Below are 22190 nucleotides of genomic sequence, written 5' to 3' on the forward strand. Positions count from 1 at the left end.
TAGAACTCACTCTGTAGACCAGGCTGGCCTCGAACTCAGAAATCTGCCTGCCTCTGCCTCCCAAGTGCTGGGACTAATGGAGTGAGCCACCACTGTCCAGCTCATTTTTATTTTTAATTTAACACTGTATGCATTATCAGAGGGAGTTTGACAAAATTGGTGCAAAAAAAAGTAATTATAAAATGGTTGTATATGTGCATCACTTGTAATATATAATACACAATTGTGAAAACCGAGCATGAGGAAAACAAGAGCACTTCCCCCTTGTGGCTATTAGGGTGGAAATGAGATGCCCCTCACAAGTTCATGTGTTCAATACGCGTCTCCAGCTGTTAGCCTGGGAACTTCAGCAGTGGGGGTGAGCGTCTGAAGTCGGACCGAGTCTCTGTTTCCTGGGCATCATGAGGTGGGTACACCTCTGCCATACTGCTCTGCCTCACTGTGGGCACATAGCCATGAAGCCACCACTCCTGCGATTAAGGCCCCTAAACTGCAAGCTGAACTAGATCCTCCTCCTCTTGTTTTGTCACAGGAGAAAGGATTCAGCTAACAGATGTTGGGAAAGACCAATGAAAGAGGAATTCTTGGGCACAGAAAAATCTTTTTAAGGCTGTTTTGAGGGTAGCGGGTAGTGAGGTGTTGAGGTTTATGCTTAGCAAGCATGAAGCCTTGGATCCAGTTTGAGGAAGGGGAGCATCGAGTCATTCAAACCCAAACCCAAGTGTAAAAGCCTTTGGCCTCACTGAATTTGTGGCATGTTGGCACTCTGCAATCATTTATGTTTTTACACTGCAAACAGTAATAATTGTGGTTTACTTGACTAGCTGAAATCCAGAGAAGCAGACTTCTATAACCACTAATAACTGGGAACCAAATGATATAATCTACAACACATTTCAAAAGAAAGGTACACAGTGTGCTTTATTAAGCTGCCAATGGCCTTTCTGTTTTTACAGCAGCAAATGTATGCCAAGTACTACTGAGGTAACAGGGCGAAAGAAGCATTCGGTCAGAAGGTACACTGTCTTTCATGGATGGAGGTGCTAGAACTCTTACTAAAACTCCTAGGTTAAGTTTAGTGGGGAGGCACAGGGAGGCTGGGGGTAGGGTGGGGAGAGAGAGGGAGAGAGGGAGAGAGAGAGAGAGAGAGAGAGAGAGAGAGAGAGAGAGAGAGAGATACATAATACACACACTGACAAGACTTTAGCCTCAAGCAGGATCCGTGTTGAAAAAGAAAACAAAATCTATCATTAACGAAATTTTATTTCCATAAGAAAGTCAGGAAACTTCTGTTTTAACACACCCTACTACTCAGAGGTGGTACCTTAGGACCTCATTTCCCTTAAAAGCAAAACTCCCTTGCTTCAAACTCAACTAAGGTATGTTACTCAAAGTAGCTATACTTCAAAACTAACTTTGAGTATATTTAACAATTTTTTTTTTTTGAGAGAGAGTTTTGAAATACATTTTATTTTCAATGCTCTGCACTGGAGCGATGACATCCAAGGAGTAGGGGAGACAGAGATGTCTAAAGCTCCTACCCTGGCTGTGCAGGAGCCTCTTGGTTCTTCTGGGTACCAGGGCCATGCCTGGACACCACACAGTTCACATCAGACTCCGGGCCAGGCTAAGCATCCCCACAGCATTCTCCTGTGGCAGGCCCCAACACAGATGGGCCCTCTCCAGAGAAGGTTCTACTTGCCCTGCTGAGTCCCAGCCCGGGTAGGTCAGACGGGATCAGGACCAAAGCAGGGAACCAGTGACAGGAGCCAGACCACTGAGGACAGGGAAGAGGGCCAAGGGTGAAGGCCGACCCCTTGCTCACAGAAGGGACACTACAGNGCAGTGATAGGGGAGGAANGGCTAGTTAGACATAAGTGGTTTCTGGTGAACTGTAGTGTTACTCTGCATGGTGAGCGCCAGACTCAGGGTCAGTCGAAGGAGATGAGCTGGGCCTCACTGCCCTGTGCTGGTGGTCCCTGTGTAGGTGCTGGCTGGGCCACAGGGGGCTGCTGCTGGGGAGGGCCGGTGCTGGGGGCCATCTACTGGTACAGCGGCTGCTGCCCTGGGATGTAAGGCTGCTGGGCCGGTAGAGACTCATCCTGGCCGGGAAGGGCGGTCATGAGATTCTGCATATTGTACGGCTGGTAGCCCATGGACATTGGCTGGCTCCCCATGTAGCCTATGTTGCTGGTCTGTGGAGGCTGCGAGATGGCTGGGAGGCTCTGTGGGGCCTGAAAAGCCACGCTCTGGTAGCCTGGGGTTGGCGTGGGCTGGTAGGAGGAGTAAGCAAGGCTGGTGGTGGGCCTGGCCTGGGCCTGAGGGGTTGCCTGTGGCCCAGGGGCACCTGTTGGGTACATGTAGGTGCTGACCATGCTGGGATCTGCTGTGGTGCCAGGTATGCTGGGGTAGGGGCCAGTGGCTGGGGCTGGCTGGCTCATATACATACCATGCATCGGAGAGCCCTCTACTGAGCCTGCTGGGCTGAAGGTGGCAGGGAAGCTGGCTGGGCCTGAGGGCTGGTAGAGTACACCCCCAGTTGTGGGCATAACCTGGAGCTGGGCATAAGGCAAGGGGGAAGCAGGCACCTGGGCACGCATCTGAACAGTCTGCTTCTGTTGCTCCAGGCGCATCTGCCGTTCCTTCTCCTGTTCCTGCAGGCGCTGGATAGCTAGCTGTCTCTGCACCTCCAGGTACTCCTGCTTCTTCTGTCTCATCATCTCCAGTTTCTGCGCCAGCTGGATCTGACGTTGACGCTCAGCCTCCTCAGCTGCCCGGCACAGCTTCTCCCTGTGTTCTTCACGCAGGGTGCTCAGAGCCCCTCGGGTGTCACGTATCTGTGCCAGCTTGTCCTGAAGCCCCTCGTAGTACAGCCTGCGCTCATCCAGCTGGTTGAGCAGCTCAAGCAGTTGCGGGTGCATGCTGTTGATGGACTGGAAGAGTGATAGCACAGTCGAGTCATTGGTAATGCTGCGGCCCCGGATGTGGTTGCTCTTCATGCGGTTGACGAAAGTGCTGACAGCATTCTGCAGGGTCTTGAGGAACTGCTCGTGGCTCTCCTCTGACTCCCCATTCTGGTACTGCTCACTAAAGGGGCCACTGCAGGGAGTTATGGGCTGAGAGTCTGTCTCTGGAAGAGGAGCCTCTGCCATGCTGTTGGGCGCTGTATGTCCTTCTCCAGGCTGGGCAGCTGGCTCTGTCAGGGGCACAGGTGCAGAAGATGTGGGGCTCTTCCGTGCTTCCTCCTGTTTCTTTTCCCAGTAGTTCCGGTTGAGGTATCTTGAAAGCTCAGGGTGGATGTCCTCAGCCAGAGGTGCTGATGAGTTCACAGGCGAGGAATACAGGCTGCCAGCTGGGCGCGCAGAGGAAGATAAGGGTGTAGGCTCTGCCTTTGGATGTGCTGTCTATGTTGTTTTCTGCCTCATCCTCTCTCTCCTCAGCCTCTGACTGTGATAGGGCCAGAGCCAACTGCAGCTCCTCCTCTTCCTGCAGGGCTGTCTCATCCCGCTTTGGGGGCAGCTGAGACTGCTGTGACAGGGGGCTGGTCAGGTACTCTGGGGGCAGCTCAGTGGTAGAGGAAGCCTTCCCTTCTGCCTTCTTGTTCGGCTGCTCATAGCAGGGCTCACACATGCGCACCTCCTTCTCAATGCCGAACTTGGGGATGGTGGAGGAGCACTTGCCACAGAAGATCTGCCCACATGCTCTGCAGTGATGCTTGCGGGTCACCACCCCAAACTGTACTCTGCACCGATGGCACTCCTCAGCATCCACCCAGTCAGGGGCTCTTTCAGCAGCAAACATGGCATCACTTTCCTTAAATTCAGGGAAGACATGTCCTTCCACCTTCATGATCTGGTATGTGTCCTGGACCACCTTGTACTTGGGTTCGTTCCGGAAGGCATGTGCCCAGGCCTGGATCAGGTACAAGATCTTGTTCTGAACATTAACTTCCACTTGCCTCTTCAGCAGCTCCTTTAGTTCTTCCATGGTCTGTTTGTTGGCCACTTCATCATGGACTGTCTGGCCACAGCTCTTTACCACAGACTCCATCACCTCCAAAGCATACAAAGCCACGTGTGGGTCCTTATCATTGACCTTCTTCTTGATGGCGTTTACAGCATATTTTGCTTGTGTGTCCCCCTGACGGATCAGGTCACAGATCTGTAGAATGGACTCCCAGTCTGACTCCAATAGAAGCTGGCTGGTGGCTTCGTCTAGGAGACGCTCGAGGGTGCCGCTGCCTCGCCCCATGGCGACCCCACTCCAGACAGATGCTGTGGTTGCTCCCTCTTTTGGAGCTGACGCCTATTTAACAATTCTTAAGCAAAAATAAATCTTACAGGTCGTTTCAGGTTGATCAAAATTAAAGCCATGAAATGTCAGGTTAATAAAAATTACAATTGTTCAATTCTTTAAAAATAACTACTCTTGCCCACGAGGACCAGCATGAGAAGCACTAAGAATATTAATGGAGTACCTATGTTGTGACACCAGGCACGACGGAGACAAGCAGAATACTCTCGGGTAGGTAATCTATGTCTCAGACATTATCCAGGCTAAGGTAGGAAACCAGGAAGTGCCTGCACCAAGACCGGGAGGCAGAAACCAGGAAGTGCCTGGCGGGATGGTGCATGTGTGCACCAGGACCTTGAGGCAGGACTGACCCAGGGGCACTATTATGAGGTCTAGGCTAGCCTAGGCTACACAGTAAGTTCCAGGTCAGCCTGGAACAGTGTGTAAGTAAATAAAATAAAAAGAAGAAAAAAAGAGAGAGGAAAAGAAGAAGCAAGAGGAAGAGAGAGAGAGAGGGAGGAAGAAAACAATCAATGAACCTGAGGTCAAGAATAAAATCACCATCAAGACCTTGGGCTCTGTAATAAGATTCTCAGCCACTTTTCCCTTGCCTTGACGAAACCCCATGACCATAATGATGGGGAGTAGCCAGGCAGACATGGTGATGGAGCAGTGCCTGAGAGCTTACAAACTTGATGCACAAACACGAGGCAGACACACCCCCCCCCACACACACACCCACACACAAACAATGTTAGCTTCTGAAACCTTCAAGACCACCCCTCATGACACACCTCCTTCAACAAGGCCACATCTTATGTTTCCCCAACACTAGCACCAACTGTGCACCAGGCACTGCATGACTATTGTAGTCATCAAGCTCTGGGCTTCCCACATGTCCCTTCCTCCACCCCTGCCAGGGATTCAGGAAGGACCGCCATATCCAGCTTTATGTGGGTCTTGGGGACCCACACTCAGGTCCTCGTGCTTGCGCTTTACAGACTGATCCATCTCCCCAGCCTCAATTTAAAAAAAAAAAAAAAAAAAAAAGCTACTCTATTCCTACATATGCCAATTCCTCCCTTGGTTAGTCATCATATTACTACTTTAAAAAAAAAAGACATTTTAATTCATATTTGCATTCTACCACCCTATCTCATTATTTTTAACTGGTTTAACATTTATGTAATTTTTAAATGAGTAGCTTCAGAACATATGTGATAACAGAGGTTATCACTGTAGGCATTTCCTTCTGGAGATAATTAACCAGATGGATGAGTGTGTCCTTGAAGGGGACAGTAGAGGCAGAAGAGAAAGGCCATTCAGAACCTGTCAGGAGCTCAGATATGTAGAAGATGAGCCAACTTGATCATAGTAACAACTCTCTCTTCAGAAAAAAAAAAAGCTGTAAGATTACAACATTGTGTGTCACGCTAAACAAGGCCTTATTCTATGGAAGAAAACTTAAAATGTGTGGGTGGAAAACAAAGGACAGACTAAAAAGGAAAATCCACATTTTGGTGGAATAGCCTTTCTGAAAGCAGACGCCATTTTTTTAGATTTTTCAACTATCAGTAGAAAAGGAAAGATAAACGTGAAGTAAGAGCGATTAGAATTACCATAAATCTTTTCTCCAAAGAGGCAAGAATGCTCTATTTAAAAATCAGACCACCTGAGTGGTTTGAAAGAAATGTCCTCTATGGTCGCAGGCATGGGAAAACTTGGTCCCCGCTGGTGGCACTGTTTGGACACCTTAAGAGGCCTGCTCTTGCCGGGGATGCGCTTTGAGGTTTCAAAGCCCTGTACCACTCCTACTTAGTTCCCCCTGCTTCCTGCTCATGGTTTAAGTTGGGAGCTCTCAGCGGCTCCTGCCAGCATGCCTTCACTCTGCCATCACATCAGGGACACTAACCCTCTGCAACCATAAACCCAAACACAGCCTTTCTTCAGCAACAGTGTTTCACTGTCACACAAAGTAACTAAGATGTGATCTGAATCACACACACACATCTAGATAAGAAAAGCTGAAAACTAATATGGCCACGGTTATGTCAGGTCCACTTACGCACAGGAAACTTACACCTGACACCTCTGCTGAAGTTCATTTGGATTATTTAAGTCTTATCAGCAGTTTAGATTCCTGTGATTATGATAATTTATTTTTAAAAATTTCAGAAACAACTTTCAAATTTTAAACTAATAACTCTCCTGTATTCCGGTGTCTTGCTTCATCCTATCCAAGATGAAACCCACCCCACTGTCTAGTGTATCTATTTGTTACACACTACCCATGTGTTAGTAGTGTGGTAGTTGTCTTAGTTATCAGTCGGACTACCTTGGTATTGTGATACTTGTGTTCAAGAAACCCTATTGTACAATAATAGTGACCCCAAGAGCTAGCAAGTCAAATATGTCAAGAGAAACCATAACCTTAGTGCATTCTGGAAGTGAAAAGGTGGAACTTATCACAGGCATGTCTGTACAGAGAAAGAAAACCAGTACATATGGTGTTCAGTACTATCTATGACTTTAAGCATCCGCTTGAGGTCTGTGGGCCTGCGGATGGTGGGTGCCTTCCTGTAATAATCAGTTTTGTGATAATATTAAGAAAAGTATATGCTGAATGTAGCTAAGTGTAAATTGCGAAGACAAAAAGAAAACGAAACCAAAAATCCAAACACCCTGGTCAAATCTACTTCCTTTAATCTGAGCCCTGATGACTGGCTTCACCCTTTCACTCACTCCGCTTTTTCTTCTAACGGTTAACCGAGCATCAGGAGGCTTTCTCATACTGAACTGACAATCAATAACATAATAAAAGAACTGCAGTAAGTCAGTGAGTCTAATCACAGAGAATGCTGATATGCAGGCAAATAGCGCAGTCAGCAAATCTTATGCAGACTCCTGGTAAGCACTATGATTCAATCTCCACTCTAAAGCTCTTGCCTACATCATCACATGAAGAACAGGAAAGCCAAAGCCAAAACATACTACTTACAGGAAACTCTGCCGGTGCAGGCACAGGCGGACCCTCCAGCTCTCAACCTGCAGCCTTGCTGACAGACTCTGATGTACCCATGCTTTACCACCACCCCTGGTAGGTAGACCCTGAAACTTCAAGTCCCTCTCAGGCCAAGTGCTAGCTGAAAGCACCTCATGATGTCTGCAGAGAGAGCGGAGCCTCTAGTACATGGGACCTACTAAAGGAAGTTAGGTGAGTGTGTGTGTGTGTGTGGGGGGGGGGGGTGTTCTTGACCACCTCCTGTCTCAGCCTGTTTACAGGCTGCCAGAGGTGAACAGGCCTCTCCTAGCACACATCCCTGCCATGATGCATGATGCTACCTCAGACTGAAGAAACAGGGCCATCAACGACAGGCAAAACCTCTAAAGTCATGAGTCACAATAAACCTCTGCACCGTGTCAGTTGTTCAGCTTAGGTATTCTGTCAGTGACAAAACTAACCAACACATCCTAACTTCCAGGGGTATGCACACAAACTGATCAAAGCACAAGGCTGAGATAGGCAGGAAACATGTTAGAAATAATATAGTTGGGGCAATAAACCCTATGTGTGCAAGCTGTTTTCAGTTAGCTTTGTTAACTTAAAATCCTTACTATAGGAACTGGAGAAAGAGTTCAGGAGTTAAGAGCACACACGGTTCTTACACACCACCTGTGTGGGTCCTCCACATAGACATGTACACACAATTAAAACAACACAACTAAAACATGAAAAGAATCCTGACTACATTATAATGTTGATTTCTTTAATCAAGGTAAGCCTCAAAATAGTGTAAACAATACAAATTCATTTTTATAATACTGTAAAAATTTGCACAGGTCAACAATTATGTATTAGGATAATCACTGATGTCTTATTCTATTGTACAGTTTAATGGGAAGCATTCTGAAAAGGATCTGTAACTGGCAGTATCCAGCAGTGGGGCTTTGAACCAGTGAGTGAACATATTCAGGCCTCGGTAAACACTGCCTGACCTTGTGGGACCTAAAGGATTGCACTCTCAGTCTTGGAGAGCTTCTGAAAGACAGGTGCCCTGCAGCCAAGCCATCCCAGCAGGCAGGGCTCTCAGTGCTGCTGCGAGAGATTACACATCAGTGAGGCCTGACTGAGGGGCTGGTGGCTGAGCGCACAGCCTTTGTTCCCTCCAGCACCTTAGCTGGCAGCAGAAGCAAGGCCATTCATTTGTGGGCGAACGCTCAAAATCTAAGGCCTCACGCTCACTTGCTGCCATAACTTCCTCCTTAAAAGTCAAAAAGTAAGTAAGTGAGTAAGTAAGTAAATAAATAAATAAATAAATAAATAAAAGTCAAACCTGCCTGGTGGTTTTACCATCAACTGCTGAATGGCAAAGCTGATTTTTAAAACCATCAGCTTCAAAATGAAAAGCAATGAGAACCTATGTATAGAAAGACCAAGATGTCCTCGAAGTCTTTCTGCAGGGAAGAATAAAAGTCAGTACAAGGCCCTACCGGTTAGTTAATGGATACAAAGCAGTGCGAATGTCGTACAGTTCAGCATCTCTTTATTCATAGCATTAGATTTAATTTAAAAAAAAAAAAAAAGCCCTTATGGGGGTGGAACATGAGAGGAAATAGCTTTCATCTCACCAGAGGGCTCTACGAATACAAATGTAAAACTACTGCTACATTATTCTTCTCATCAGTAGTTATTAATTTCGTTTTTTCATTATACACATACTTGAATTTTATAACAGTAAAAATTACCAAAATGTTTACTATATATAAAATCTTGACGGGCGTATCCACTGTATAGCATTTATTTAAAAGACAAAGAAAATTTTGCTCTAATACTCATTTGAGGGCCATGAAGCAGCTCACGATGCAGAACTGTTACAGTGCGGCCCTGGAGAGAGTGGAATGTCACCAATGGGAAGCAGCCACTCACAAGATACTTACGGCTGTGTGAAGTCATGGGTGATGAAATCAGAACTCTTGAAAAGCAGGAAGATGTCACTGAGGGTTTTACACTTCAGAGAACTGTTCATCGCTATCCAGTGTGCATCCTAAACAATAAACATGTGTGAGTTACAACACACCCCACAAGGGCAGCCCAGGCACACAGATGAGAGAGCACCAGTGCCCGGCACCCCCAGGGTCAAATTACACTTCTCAACAGACAGAGCAGGATCAGCCCATGCTAGACACTCAGTTATGTACACTGAGGACCGAGACGGCATAGCAGGCGAAGGCGCTTCCCACCAGCTTTCACTGACTACAGTATCTGGGCCACACGTCCCACAAATTGTCCTCTGGCTTCCAAAAATGCACACACAAGTACACCCACAAGACAAACAAATGAGTATTTTTTTTTTTTTTCAAAAAAGTATAGTTATGCTACTGAGATAGGAGGACACACACATTTAGACCAGGGCCAAATACTTTGCAATGTCTTTCACGATAAGATGGAAGGAGGGTTAATGCAGTCATACAGGTCAGGGCAAAGAATCAAGTGGTGACGAATCAGCTGCTCTCCAAAGTAAAAGCAGTCATTTCCAGCCTTCCTGTTTGGGGAGACCGGCCGACAGGCACCTGAATTTGGATGCTCAGGGCAATCAAGACCCTGTTCATCTGATCAGGAAGGAAGAAGTCAAACAGTTTCACCACCACAACCCAAAGCAGGGGTTGCACTGGACATGTGGACATAAAGTAACCGGGCTCAGTGCAGTGTGATAAAGTCACACTTCTATAGACAGACCAGACACAGGCTAAAATACACAATGAAAACCACCAATCATTACCAAAACTGTCCAATTATCCACACTGCAAGGAAGAAAGCACTGGTGCATACAAGTCATTCCATAAACAAATGAACAGGTGCATAAGGAATTTACAACCAGAAATAATCTTCCTATCTTAAGTGGAAATAAAGAAAATTTAAAACATTATTCATGTAGATGAAAAGTTGTTCGAGAAACTAAAAATGAATTTAAAAACCTCTACATGATGTCTTTATAATTTCTCCCAATGAAAAAGACAATAAACTTCTAGTTAAAGAAAGTATACCCAATATCATATTTAATTCCACAAAAACATCAGTGTGTACACAGCAAACCACACAGCTGAATAAAAAATAAAGCAACTATTAACTCTAAGGATGGCAAAACATGGAATGAGAAGATGTTGGTAATTGTAGTAGTATACCTCAGGTGAGGACAGGGTGTTTGCAAAAGGACAGACACAGCAAACACCCAATATGTGGAGAAACAAAAGTGAATCCCTGCCACTGTGTACAGGCGTGTCTGTGTCAGTGTGTGTCTGTGTATGCAAGGTTAGAGGACAACCTTCCCACACTCGGCTCTCCCCTGCCTCGAGGGTCCCTGGAACACACGCAGGTCACCCGGCTCTCCCCTGCCCCGTGGGCCCCTGGAGCGCACGCAGGTCATCTGGCTCTCCCCTGCCCCGTGGGCCCCTGGAGCGCATGCAGGTCACGTGGCTAGATGGCAGGCACTTTCACCACTGAGCTAGCTCTCTGGGCCACCATAGTTATTGTACTTTTCAAGAGAGAAAATCTTGCTCAACTGAGAGGGTGACGTTTTAAATAAATCCTAGTACAATTGGCAACACAAGAGGCCAAACTGTCTTTTGGCAGAATGCACAGTATTTCCCAGAAAGTACAAACAGCAAAATCAGAAGAATAAAACAACAGAGGGAAAATATAATAATCTCAACAGTGTTTTCCCTGAAATTAGGGATGTACCGGAAGGTACATTAGATCCTCGGAGGGAACGAAACAAACAGCTATTCAAATAGTGAGATTTCTTTACATCTTCCTACCCTTGGGGCACTCCAGTTAAGCTTAGGGAAGACACTACCCCCCAGCGAATTGATAGCTTCTTGGACTTGAGTGTTGAACTCAGGAAACTCTGGTGCCTAGAGAGACAGAGAACAGGCCGTGAGCAAGTCAACATCATTAGAAGAGACTCAGAAATCATGATCAACATCTCAATGTTTTAGTTAGGGTATCAAAAACAGAATTATATATAATGCAAATTATTGTTCTTATTCCTGCTCTCAATTAAATAAAACCACCAAGAAAATAGCATTTACCAGAAAGAGAAATAAAATAACCAACTTCTTAAATGGTACTTTCCAAAACAACCAAACCCCACATCTCTGAAAACACAGATGTCACCAAGTAAGTGGTACGGGAGGAACAAATCAGTGGTTCTTTCTGAACACTTATCTAATGCCAGCATCTAAAGCCAAGTGAGATGGCATCTTCCCTGTAATCCCACCACATGGCAAGTAGAGGCAGGAACCAGGAGCTCAAAACATCCTTGACTATACAGAAAGTTCGAGGCAATAGGTGCTACACGATGCTCTGTCTATAAAGGGTCTGGGCAAGGGTGGGAAGGACTGGGGAAAAGGCAGTGGATGTGTATGCTCAGTGCAGCAAGCAGAAGGACCCATGTTTAACCTCTCAGTACAAAAGCAGACATGGCTACCCATGCCTGTAACCTCAGCATTGGAGGGCAGAGACAAGCAGATTACAAGAGCCCACTGGTCAGCTTCCCTAACTGAAACGGCAAGCTCCAGGTTTACTGAGAGTCAAGGCAGTGAGATAAAAGCAATAGAGGGCGATGCCCAGTATCTTCCTCCGGCCTCCGAAATCACGGCACGCACATGCACATACACACACTCACACAGTGACTAGCAAGAGCTATTTTTTGAGAGAAGAGATGCTGGTGGGAAATTGCCTATGCATACACTCAGGTTCTCAGCAATAATACCCCATACTTAAATGGTCATTTATGCGAAAGGTTCACTGAAAATGAAAAACACCTGATGGATAAATTATACCTAGACACTACTATTTACAAGTAAGTTCTAATACAAACAAAGTTAAAATGTCCTTTCCTTTTTGGTTGAGAGTTAGAAAAAGACATTTTTGTATAAAAATTAATTCAAACAGTCTAGTGTTTGCTTCAACCAGGAAGTAACAGAAATACTACTGTTCAGTGGGAAGATGCGCTGGATTACCAATAGATCCTGCCTAGGTAAGTATCAAGGGGGCTGGAAATGGACTTTTGGGGGAGGTATAACACAAGGATAGTAACAAACTCTTCGTGGCACTATCAGACTGCAGTAGCCTCTAAAGAGGGGGTTGTTGCCCCCTACTGGGAAACTGCAGGTTCTGAAAAATAACTTTAATTAAAATTACCTACACAGTACAAAACCCAGATGACTCCGCGGACTTTCAAGATTTAGCCCGTGGTAGAGAAAAAACAAAACAAAACAAAACAAAAAACATCCACAAAAATCTGATAAGAAAAAGCAAGCTCTTAAAATTAAAAATATCTTAAAATTAGAAACAACCATTGGTTGATCTGTAGCAAAGACTAGATCCCTGGCCCTAAGCATGCCAGGCAAGAACTTTAACACCAAGGCACACTCTAAAAAGGGTTAACTGTAAGCAAGACACTGCAGGCTGGCTAACAAGCTCTCTCACCGACGGACTTGACAGATTGCCCCATATCTCTCTTCCACTAGTATACTACCTACTCAGCTTAGACAAGTCAGGAAGATACCCCTCAACTGAACTAAGAGTTCCCTTTTGCCTCTCCTGTCAAAGGATGCAATTTACTTCCTCAAAATCACCAGAAGCTGCAGATCTGGCTGTCACAGAGCTTTGTCAGTAAAACTCACTTATCTAAGATCTGTATCAGCAGCAATTTCCATACAAGATACAACCGGGGCATCAGAGATGGTTCAATGGTTAAGCGCACTGGGTTTGCTTCGCAGCAGACTTGGGTTCGATCAATTCCCAGAGCCCACATACTGACTCACAACTGTCTGGAACAGAAGTTACAGGAGAACTTACGCTTTCTTCTGGCCCCGACATATCCAGGTATGAATGTAGTACACAGACATATGTGCAAGCAAATTCCCATACACAAAAAAATGAAAATAATAATTGTAAGAGATACAATTACAAGGACAAATGATTCCATTTGCCTACGCCACAAAGTATTGCATGGAAGGACCACCATATCTCACACATTTCGCTTTGGTTTTACAGTGCTAACTTCAGGGCTGTGTGCGCTTTAGGCAATATGCAAAAAAAAAAAAAACAAAAACCCTGGATTTGTTTAAACTCACTTTGTTTTGGTTTGCTTTGTTTTTTGAGACAGGTTCTCATGTAGCCCAGGCTGGTCTTAACTTCACTATGTAGGCCACACTGGCCTTGAACTCTCCTCCCTCCCTCCCTCCCTCCCTCCCTCCCTCCCTCCACACTGCTGGGATTACTGCCATGCACAGCTACACCCAGACCTATTTACTACGTTTCAAAGATGAGGGTTTGACTGCTTCCCTCAAACCCTCAAAACCATCCAACCTATGAAATACTAAGCCATGAATCCTACGGAAAAATCTAAATTATACAAAGTCTACATATAGCACACTATTATGTGATTTTTCACTATACTTGAACTATGAACTCGGTAAACTGTAGCTAACTATCATGTTGAGAAAGATCCTATGTGTATCCTGTCTGAAAGGGATCCACTGTCATCTCTTCCCATCCCAGAGGGTTACATAGTAACTTAATACTCCTGATCATTATGTCTTTTTGCATTCTCTTTTGAACCAGTTTTGATTCCTGCTTGGTTCCTCCAGGAGCTGAGTCAAATCTTGAAAATATGTTAACCAGAGTTTCATATCTACATTGGATTCATGATTTTATACTCTGAAAACTACTTATACACAAACACCACTGTTTCAAGCTTACAGCTCAGTTAGCCAGTTTTGAACATGGGACACCAAGGAGTTGTCTAGGAAAATGTTCCCAATGTGAGAGAGATAAAAACCACTTTCATTTGCTATCCCTAGACGTTCTGAGACCTCCCCAGCTGCCCTTCTAACCTGAATGCTGTACCATCGTTTTCTCTCTTTGTCTCAATAGCTTTTTTTTTAATTGAATATTTTCTTTATTTACATTTCAAATGTTTTCCCCTTTCCAGGTCTCCCCTTTGGAAACCCCTCTCCCCCTGCCTCTATGAGGGTGCTCCCCCACCCACCCACTCCCATCTTCCAACCCTGGCATTCCCCTACACTGGGGCATTGAACACCCTCAGGTCCAAGGGCCTCTTCTGCCACTGATATCTAACAAAGCCATCCTCTGCCACATATGTGGCCAGTGCCATGGGTCCCTCCATGAGTATTCTTTGGTTGGTGGTCCAGTCCCTGGGAGTTCCGGGGGTGGGGTCTGGCTCAGCTCCTTCAGTCCCTTCTCCAACTCCTCCATTGGGGACCCTATGCTCTGTCCAATGGTTGGCTGCAAGCTTCCTCCTCTGTATTTGTCAGGAGCTAGCAGAGCCTCTCAGGAGACAGCCATATCAGGCTTTCCTCAGCAAGCGTTTTTAAGAACCACAAAATGCTATGTGGGTGTGTGTGTGAGACTTGGAGGAGGAGAGAGGGAAGAACTGTAGTTGGGATGTAATATATAAGAGAATAATAATGAATCAAAAAGAACCACAAAACGTATACAAAAGTTGTATTTACTCAAATTACTAGACTGAAACACTGGATCTGGCAGACTTAACTGTGCTCCTGTTTGTTTTACTTTACTGTTTTTTCCAGGCAAACAAAGCTAAGTTAATGGTTAACTCTGTCTGTCTTCCTTTTTTTTTCTTTTCTTCCATTCTTCCTTCCTTCCTTTTTTTTCCTTTTTAAGTTTTCAAGACAAGGTTTCTCTGTGTAGCCCTGACTATCCAGGAACTCCTTCTGTAGACCAGGCTGGCCTCTGCCTCCCAAGTGCTGGGATTAAAGGTGTGCCCTGTCATGGCCAGGTGTTGCTGTATATTTCTTTCCTTTTCTTTATTAAGTTATTTTACTTTGCATCCTGATTGATTTCAGCTTCCTTTCCCTCCTCTCATCCCAGAACTTCCCTCACCCCCTTCCCGCCCCATCTGCCTCTCCCCCCTTCTCAGAAAAAGGGAACCCCCTCATGGATATCAGCCAACCTTGGCATATCCAGTTGCATAAGACTAGGGGCCTCTTCTATTGATGCTAGACAAGGCAGCCCAGTTATGGGAAAGAGATCCATTAGCAACGCAGTCAGAGACAGCCTCCGTTCCCACTGTAAGGGGCCCACATGAAGACCTAGCTGCACAACTGTCGTTACATATGTGCAGAGGGCCTACATCAGTTCCATGTGTGTCCTCTGTGAGCCCCCATGGGCCCAGGTTAGTTGATTCTGTAGGTTTTCTTATGGAATCCTTGACTCCTCTGGCTCCTACAATCCCTTCTCCCTGCTCTTCCACAGGCTTCCCTAAGCTTCGCTTATGTCTGGCTGTGGGTCTCTGCATCTGTTTGCATTAGTTGGTGGGTGAAGCCATCTGATGACAGCTATGCTAGGCTCCTGTCTGCAGGTGTAACAGAATACCTTTAGCACTACTGGGCTTGGGCTCCCTTTCGTGGCATGGGTCTTAAGCTAGGCCAGTCACTGGTTGGCCATTCCCTCGAATTCTGCTCCACCTTTTGCCCTGTGTATCTTGTACGTAGGACAAATTGTGGTTCTCAGCTTTTATGGCTGGGTTGGTGTCCCAATCCCTCCACTGGAAGTCTTGCCTGGTTATAGGAGGCTGTATATTTCCTGAAGGGAAAAAAAACACATTACTAGGAGGAATGAAGACGCTGACCATGATTCTTAAACTGGTGTATATTCTACATTCATGACCTTAAAGTATGCGTTCTTGTATGGCATTCTAAGAAGAATTTTATGTCACTTGTTATCATACTATCACTTGCTATGCATATTATTTTTAAATTTTTAGTTTTGTGTATAACTGTTTTGCCTGCATGTATTTATGTACTGTGTTGTGTGCAAGTCTGGTGCCACAGAGGCCAGAAGAAGGCACCAGATCCCCTGGAAATACAGGCAGTGTGCCCTTGACTGCTGAGCCATCTCTCCAGTCCCTATGTACACTTTTAGTGAATTGATTTGGAGGAGGGTCACTGAGATGAATCTAAATTGCAATATCTTTAAGCTACAGTTCCAAATTATAAGTTCAGCATTGTGTTTCTGAAATCTTGATTATTATTTCCCTCCTTGTGATTGACACAAGGCTTTTAGCCTCCAGATTGCAAACCCCACACCTGAGCCTCCTGAGTGCTTGGATTATATGCCTGTGGCTCATACTGCCCCTCCCTCCCTCTCTCCCTTTGCCTTTGGGGACGAGTGTTCTCATCCGATGGCTTTTTATTTATACTACAGAATGATTACTTGAATTCTCCTTCCCTGGACCTGGCTTCAGCATCTCCTCCACTAAGAGTTCTCCAAACATGAGTGTTGCCCATCTCCACTTACTTACATATCCACTAGCTTTTTACTTTAGATGTCAGGCTGGTGAGAATGCTCATATACCATTTGCACAGATTCTCTCTCCCTTTCACCCATGTGCTTCACCACTGTTTCCCAAACCCTATTCTCTATGCATGTCTACTTACTTCTAGTTACATCATGTAATGAATTCTTCTCCCATGCTGTTTTAGACCACACTGCAATCACTAAGTCCCTTTCCCCTAAATACAGATATATGGATAGAGAGATAAATATAAATTTATCATAAATAGATATAAATTTAGATAAAAATACATTTATAAACAGATAAATATGGATATATATATATATATATATATATATATATATATATATATATATATTTCCTTTTATAAAAGAGTAAAATGATGACAATCAAGAGGCTTACAGAGCCAGGCAGTGATGGCGCACACCTTTAACCCCAGCACTTGGGCGGCAGAGGCAGGCAGATTTCTGAATTTGAGGCTAGCCTGGTCTACAAAGTGAGTTCCAGGATAGTCAGGGCTACACAAAGAAACCCTGTCTCGAAAAACTAAAACAACAACAACAACAACAACAACAGGCTTACAGAAAGATAACACTATTGCCTAATCTCTAGGTTGTATTGAAGTATCTCACTGTTCTAACAGAGTCCTTAAAGTAAAAGAAAATCAGAACCTTTTTCCTTCTCTAGAATTCAGTCCAGAAGCATCCGCTGCAGTTAGGTGTCATGTTTCATTGATCTCCTATACTCTCTAACAGCTCCTCTTGCTATAGTCCTTATTGGTCATAACCTTGATATTTTAGAAGGGTATGTAGAGAACTGGTTTCTGGGACCTGTCATGTTCCCATTATTCTCTTCCATTTCCTTAGTTTCTGACACAGCAAGCTACTGTGAGCCCATTTCACTTTCCCAACTTCAATCCTGAATTTCTTCAGGTCAATGGAGAATGGTATTCGAAAGCCAGCATAAAGCCTAAGTATGCTCCCTGCTACCATAATGAATATCACTGATTCTGCACCTTCTCAGTACACAGGAGAATGGAAAACACACACACACACACACACACACACACAGAGAGAGAGAGACAGAGAGAGACAGAGAGACAGAGACAGAGAGAGACAGAGAGAGAGAGAGAAAGAGAAAGAGAAAGAGAAAGAGAAAGAGAAAGAGAAAGAGAAAGAGAAAGAGAAAGAGAAAGAAAGAGAAAGAGAGAGAATTCTGATTTTAAAAGACATATCTGCACTTGGGAAGCAGAGGCAGGCGGATTTCTGAGTTCGAGGCCAGCCTGGTCTACAGAGTGAGCTCCAGGACAGCCAGAGCTACACAGAGAAACCCTGTTTCAAAAAGCCACACACACAAAAAAAGATATATCTATTTCTTTATTTGTCTAGTGTATAAGTTTATGTGCAATGTGTGTGTAGGAGGCCAGAAGCCATAGAGCATGAAATCTGGAGTTACAAGTGGTTGTATGCCATCTGACACAGATGCTGGGAACTGAACCCAGGAATTCTGTATTAATGGTAAGCATTTCTGCCCACTGAGCTATCTCTCCAGTTCCCACTGTTCTATTTCAATGTTTGTATCTCTCCAAAATTCATGCCAAACCTTAATCCCAACCCTAGTGACATTAGGAAGTTAAGTCATGAGAGGCTATACCTTCATGAATAGCTAACAGCTTCATAAAAAACATCAGCGAGTCTTCTGGCTTCTCAACTCTCTTGGCTCCTCTAACATGTTCTTACTCAGAAATAAGGTGCCGCCTTGAAGCAGAGAGGTGTTCTCCCCAGACACTGGACCTTGTTCTTGGACTTCCTTTGAGAAATAAAATTCTACTATTTCTAAATGACGCACTAGGACTAGGATACACGAGACAAGAAAGCAGAGAGAGGAGCCATCTGAGAAGAATGGAAGCACCATGGAGAGGAGAGAAGATGTCAGGAAAATGAAGGAAAGCAAAGTATAACAATATAAACATATGGAGCTGTCATAGCACCCATTTCTTTATGTTAACCAAGAAACTAATCATAAAAACAAGGCACTGGGTGGATGGCTCAGTAGGTGGAGGACCTGCTTTCCGTGAGTTGATCCCCAGAATCCACATAAAAACTCAAGGCCCACACTATGGTGCATACTTCTAATCCCCTAGTTAGAGGTGGGAATAGGAAGAAATCCGGGGTTTGCTGGCCAGCTAGTCTCGCCTAACTGGCAAGCTTCAGGGCAGTGACAGACTCTATTAACCATGACACCTAAGGTTGTTGCCTGGAATTCACATGCACATGGACATGTGCCATGCCCACTTATATACATGTGTACCTGCACACGCATACATAATAAATGAATATTGACAAATAAATAAATACCCAGCATACTTTGTTATAGCAGCAGGAACAAACTAAGTTAAGTTATATACATATCTATCCATCTATATTATTTAAAAGTGAGCTCATACACTAATTGCCGCTACCCACTTTAAGATCCAGTTCAGATGTGTCAACGGACAGATGGTTCCACACCCAAGAGTATATACACAGCATTAAGTGGGTAAGTAACCAAAAAAAAGGGGACATAAGGTTCTGATGGAATGGAAGAGGGTCTGAGAAGTTAGGGGGATGTAGTTAAGAATATGATCAAAATACACCACATGCAGGTATAAAATTCTCAAAGAACTCATAAGAATATATCTTATAAATCTTGGCCTCATGTTGCTTCCCATTTAAGCATTTCTGGATGTCCGCAGTTAACTGTTCTCTCTGCTTTGACATCCGGGCCATCTACCTTATAGCATCCTTTCCCGTTTACAAACCCTCTCATGGCAGGAATCAAATATCCACCATTATCTCATAGGGCCCAAATTAGTGGCCTGAGAATCACACAGAATGGGATGGATTTTCATATGTGAGAGTGATATCCATGGCATCCCGAGTGAATGAGACATCAATTTCCCATCTCTGCATCTGTTGGCATGGTGATCTAAGGAAACTACACCACTTGTAGACATCTCCATATTTTTTCATGGATCTTTGAAAGGATCTCTCATCAATCAGAAAAAAACAGAAGTACCTTTGAGTAGTACTTCAGTCTCACTTGAAAGGAATAACTTTATGCCATTTAACCATCCTTGAATAAGTAAATGCTAGTTTTTCACCTTAATTCCCACTTGCCTGGGAACCTCAGAGTTAATACTTGACTTGACTGCATCTTTCAGAGTCTAACAAAGCCGAGCAGAGCATCACATACGTGCTTTTTGCTATTTCTTTTGTAAGCAGAGGGGAAAGCGGGCAAACTATGTTGCCTGTCAAACGCTGGCAGGTTATTTTATTTATTTATTTTTACAAACAATAAGTGATCATACACAGATAGCAAGCTCTCCCAAGGCAAACCCATCAAGGTGGAGGTAGGCACTTGGCCTCTGTGTGGCAGTGTGAGGCTGCCCCGTGCTGTGCAGCTGCACTCTTACCGTAAGTGTGGCCGTGCTCTCATCGTCGGACCACTGCATGGACAAGACAGAAGGAAACACTCAATGTAAATGCCACTGGGATCCCAAAGGCAGTACACTATCTAAGAATGACACACAGGAGACCTCTTTCCCTGAACATAGTGCAGGAGGAGGTGGCTCAGCAGGTCAAAGTACTTGCTCCTCAAGCATGAAGACCCGAGTTCTAACCCTCAGCACCCATGGAAAAAGCCACAGTACATGCCTGCAAGCAAGGTGTTGCAACGAGTGGGCTGAGGGATCCCTGGAGCTGGCCAGCCAGGGCTAGCCTGGCTGAAAAACAATGAGCTCCGGGCTCAGCAAGAGAATGTCTCAGAGACGGGAGATGGAGAGCGACAGCAAGATACTGGTGTTTTTCACTGACGGCTGCATGCACATGCATGGGGCACATACAGGTGCACATACAGGTGCACACAAAGTCATATACCCCTCACATACACCGTGTGTGTGTGTGTGTGTCTGTGTGTGAGTGATCTATGGAAAGCATTTCAGAGACTGCTAAAATGAGTACAGACACTACAGAATATGCTCTACCAACCTGTGTTTCCTCCGCTTCATCACCACTATCTGACTGGGAGCATGCTGGCGGATCTTCCCTAAGAAAAGATAAAGCAAAACATAGATGAGGAAAATACGCTGGTGACATGAGGTCATAATTTCAAGGGTATTGAACTAATACAATAAAATAAAGGCTAAATAGGTAGCTTTCAGATTGATGAGTAATATAGAGAAATGTTCACTTCTTGAGACAAAAGCTAATAAAAATATGGAATTAGAGTATGCTGCCAATAAAAGATGAGGATAAAGACATTGTGGCTTCTCAGAAAGCACAGAAAACAGGAAGAAAATCCCAGACTCCGTCTCCTCTAATACTGAAACAATCATCTACAACTTTGGCCCAAATATTTGAGAAAGTAGCAGCAGATATAGAAGGTCAGACAAGATGAGGACAGTCAGACAGAGAAATGGGAAGAGCAATCTACCCAGCCAGTGGATCAGAACAGAGGGCAAAACCAAGACCTTTCTTTTCTCTTTTTCTTTTTTATTTTGTTTTTGTTGTTGTTGTTTTCAAGATAGGGTTTCTCTGAAGATCTTTTCTTTCTACAAGGAAAACTGAGCATATGTGATGGTGTAGAGATTAATCTGGATCTACACTAAATTACAGAAGGAAGAACGTGAAAGCAGGGATGGAGAGAGGACAGGAGGCAGGCAGGCAAGCCCCTATACTTTCCACATATTTCTTTGCAGGGTTATTCTGCTGTTCCTCCCATCACATTCCAGAATGTATTTCCCCCATCCCTCTAATAGACTATCATTAAGACTCATTCTGGAGAGATGGCTCAGTGGTTAAGAGCACCAACTGCTCTTCCAGAGATCCTGAGTTCAATTCCCAGCAACCATATGGTGGCTCACACCCATCTATAATGGGATCTGATGCCCTCTTCTGCTATGTCTGAAGAGAGCAATGGTATACTCATATACATAAAATAAATAAATAAATCATAAAAAAAAAGACTCATTCTGACCCATGAAATTTATCCTAAGCAATATCACTTCATTCTGCATTTGGCCACCAGAAGTCCTTACAGGTTTTTGGAATGTTTTCAGTGCTCTGTAAGGAAGCTGGCTAGCTTTACTGAGGATAAGGAGTTCTGCATGGAAAAGGAGACCCAAGTGGAAAAGGAGACCCAAGTGACAGCATTAACTGTCACATGTGTGTGGAAGCCCATCTTATGATGACCCACCTCAGACTGTTCACCAAATGACTGTATCTATGTGACTTTAACAAGACAACAGTCTTCCTTTGAAGAAAGATCAGATTTTTACCATATGTATAAACTAACAGAAAGCCTCTCACAGCTTGTCTGACACCAGCAGATATCATAAGAGTCGTTCCTCCGAGGCCAGCAGAAAGCATGAGTTCCACCTCTGAATCAGTTTCCTCTTGGCCCTCGAGTCTTACAGGGGCAGCACAGAGTGGCCAGGTTTGCAGGAGGACTGAGAGAACATACTCTGGAGGAGCCAAAGGCCTGCTCCAGGCATAACCCAGGGGACATATC

At 44.6% G+C, this 22190-nt stretch overlaps 1 protein-coding gene and 1 pseudogene across 3 annotated transcripts in view; both read right to left on the reverse strand.

Annotated features, from left to right (window-relative positions):
* The window catches only part of Cdc123 (cell division cycle 123), a 51293-nt gene that overhangs the window by 17727 nt on the left and 11376 nt on the right, over nt 1–22190 (reverse strand). For both annotated transcript variants that reach the window (XM_029547357.1, XM_021215333.2), the window contains exons 3-6: nt 20669–20726; nt 20095–20127; nt 11110–11205; nt 9232–9338 (exon numbers count right to left, since the gene is read on the reverse strand). In XM_029547357.1, the coding sequence (XP_029403217.1) occupies nt 9232–9338; nt 11110–11205; nt 20095–20127; nt 20669–20726 (294 nt within the window). The remainder of the gene's footprint in view (nt 1–9231; nt 9339–11109; nt 11206–20094; nt 20128–20668; nt 20727–22190) is intronic.
* LOC110333659 lies at nt 1836–4357 on the reverse strand (annotated as a pseudogene). The gene has a single exon (XR_002381100.2). The product of XR_002381100.2 is annotated as a hepatocyte growth factor-regulated tyrosine kinase substrate pseudogene (transcript).

Source organism: Mus pahari, chromosome 16 (assembly GCF_900095145.1).
Source record: "Mus pahari chromosome 16, PAHARI_EIJ_v1.1, whole genome shotgun sequence".
In the NCBI taxonomy this organism is placed as follows: Eukaryota; Metazoa; Chordata; class Mammalia; order Rodentia; family Muridae; genus Mus; species Mus pahari.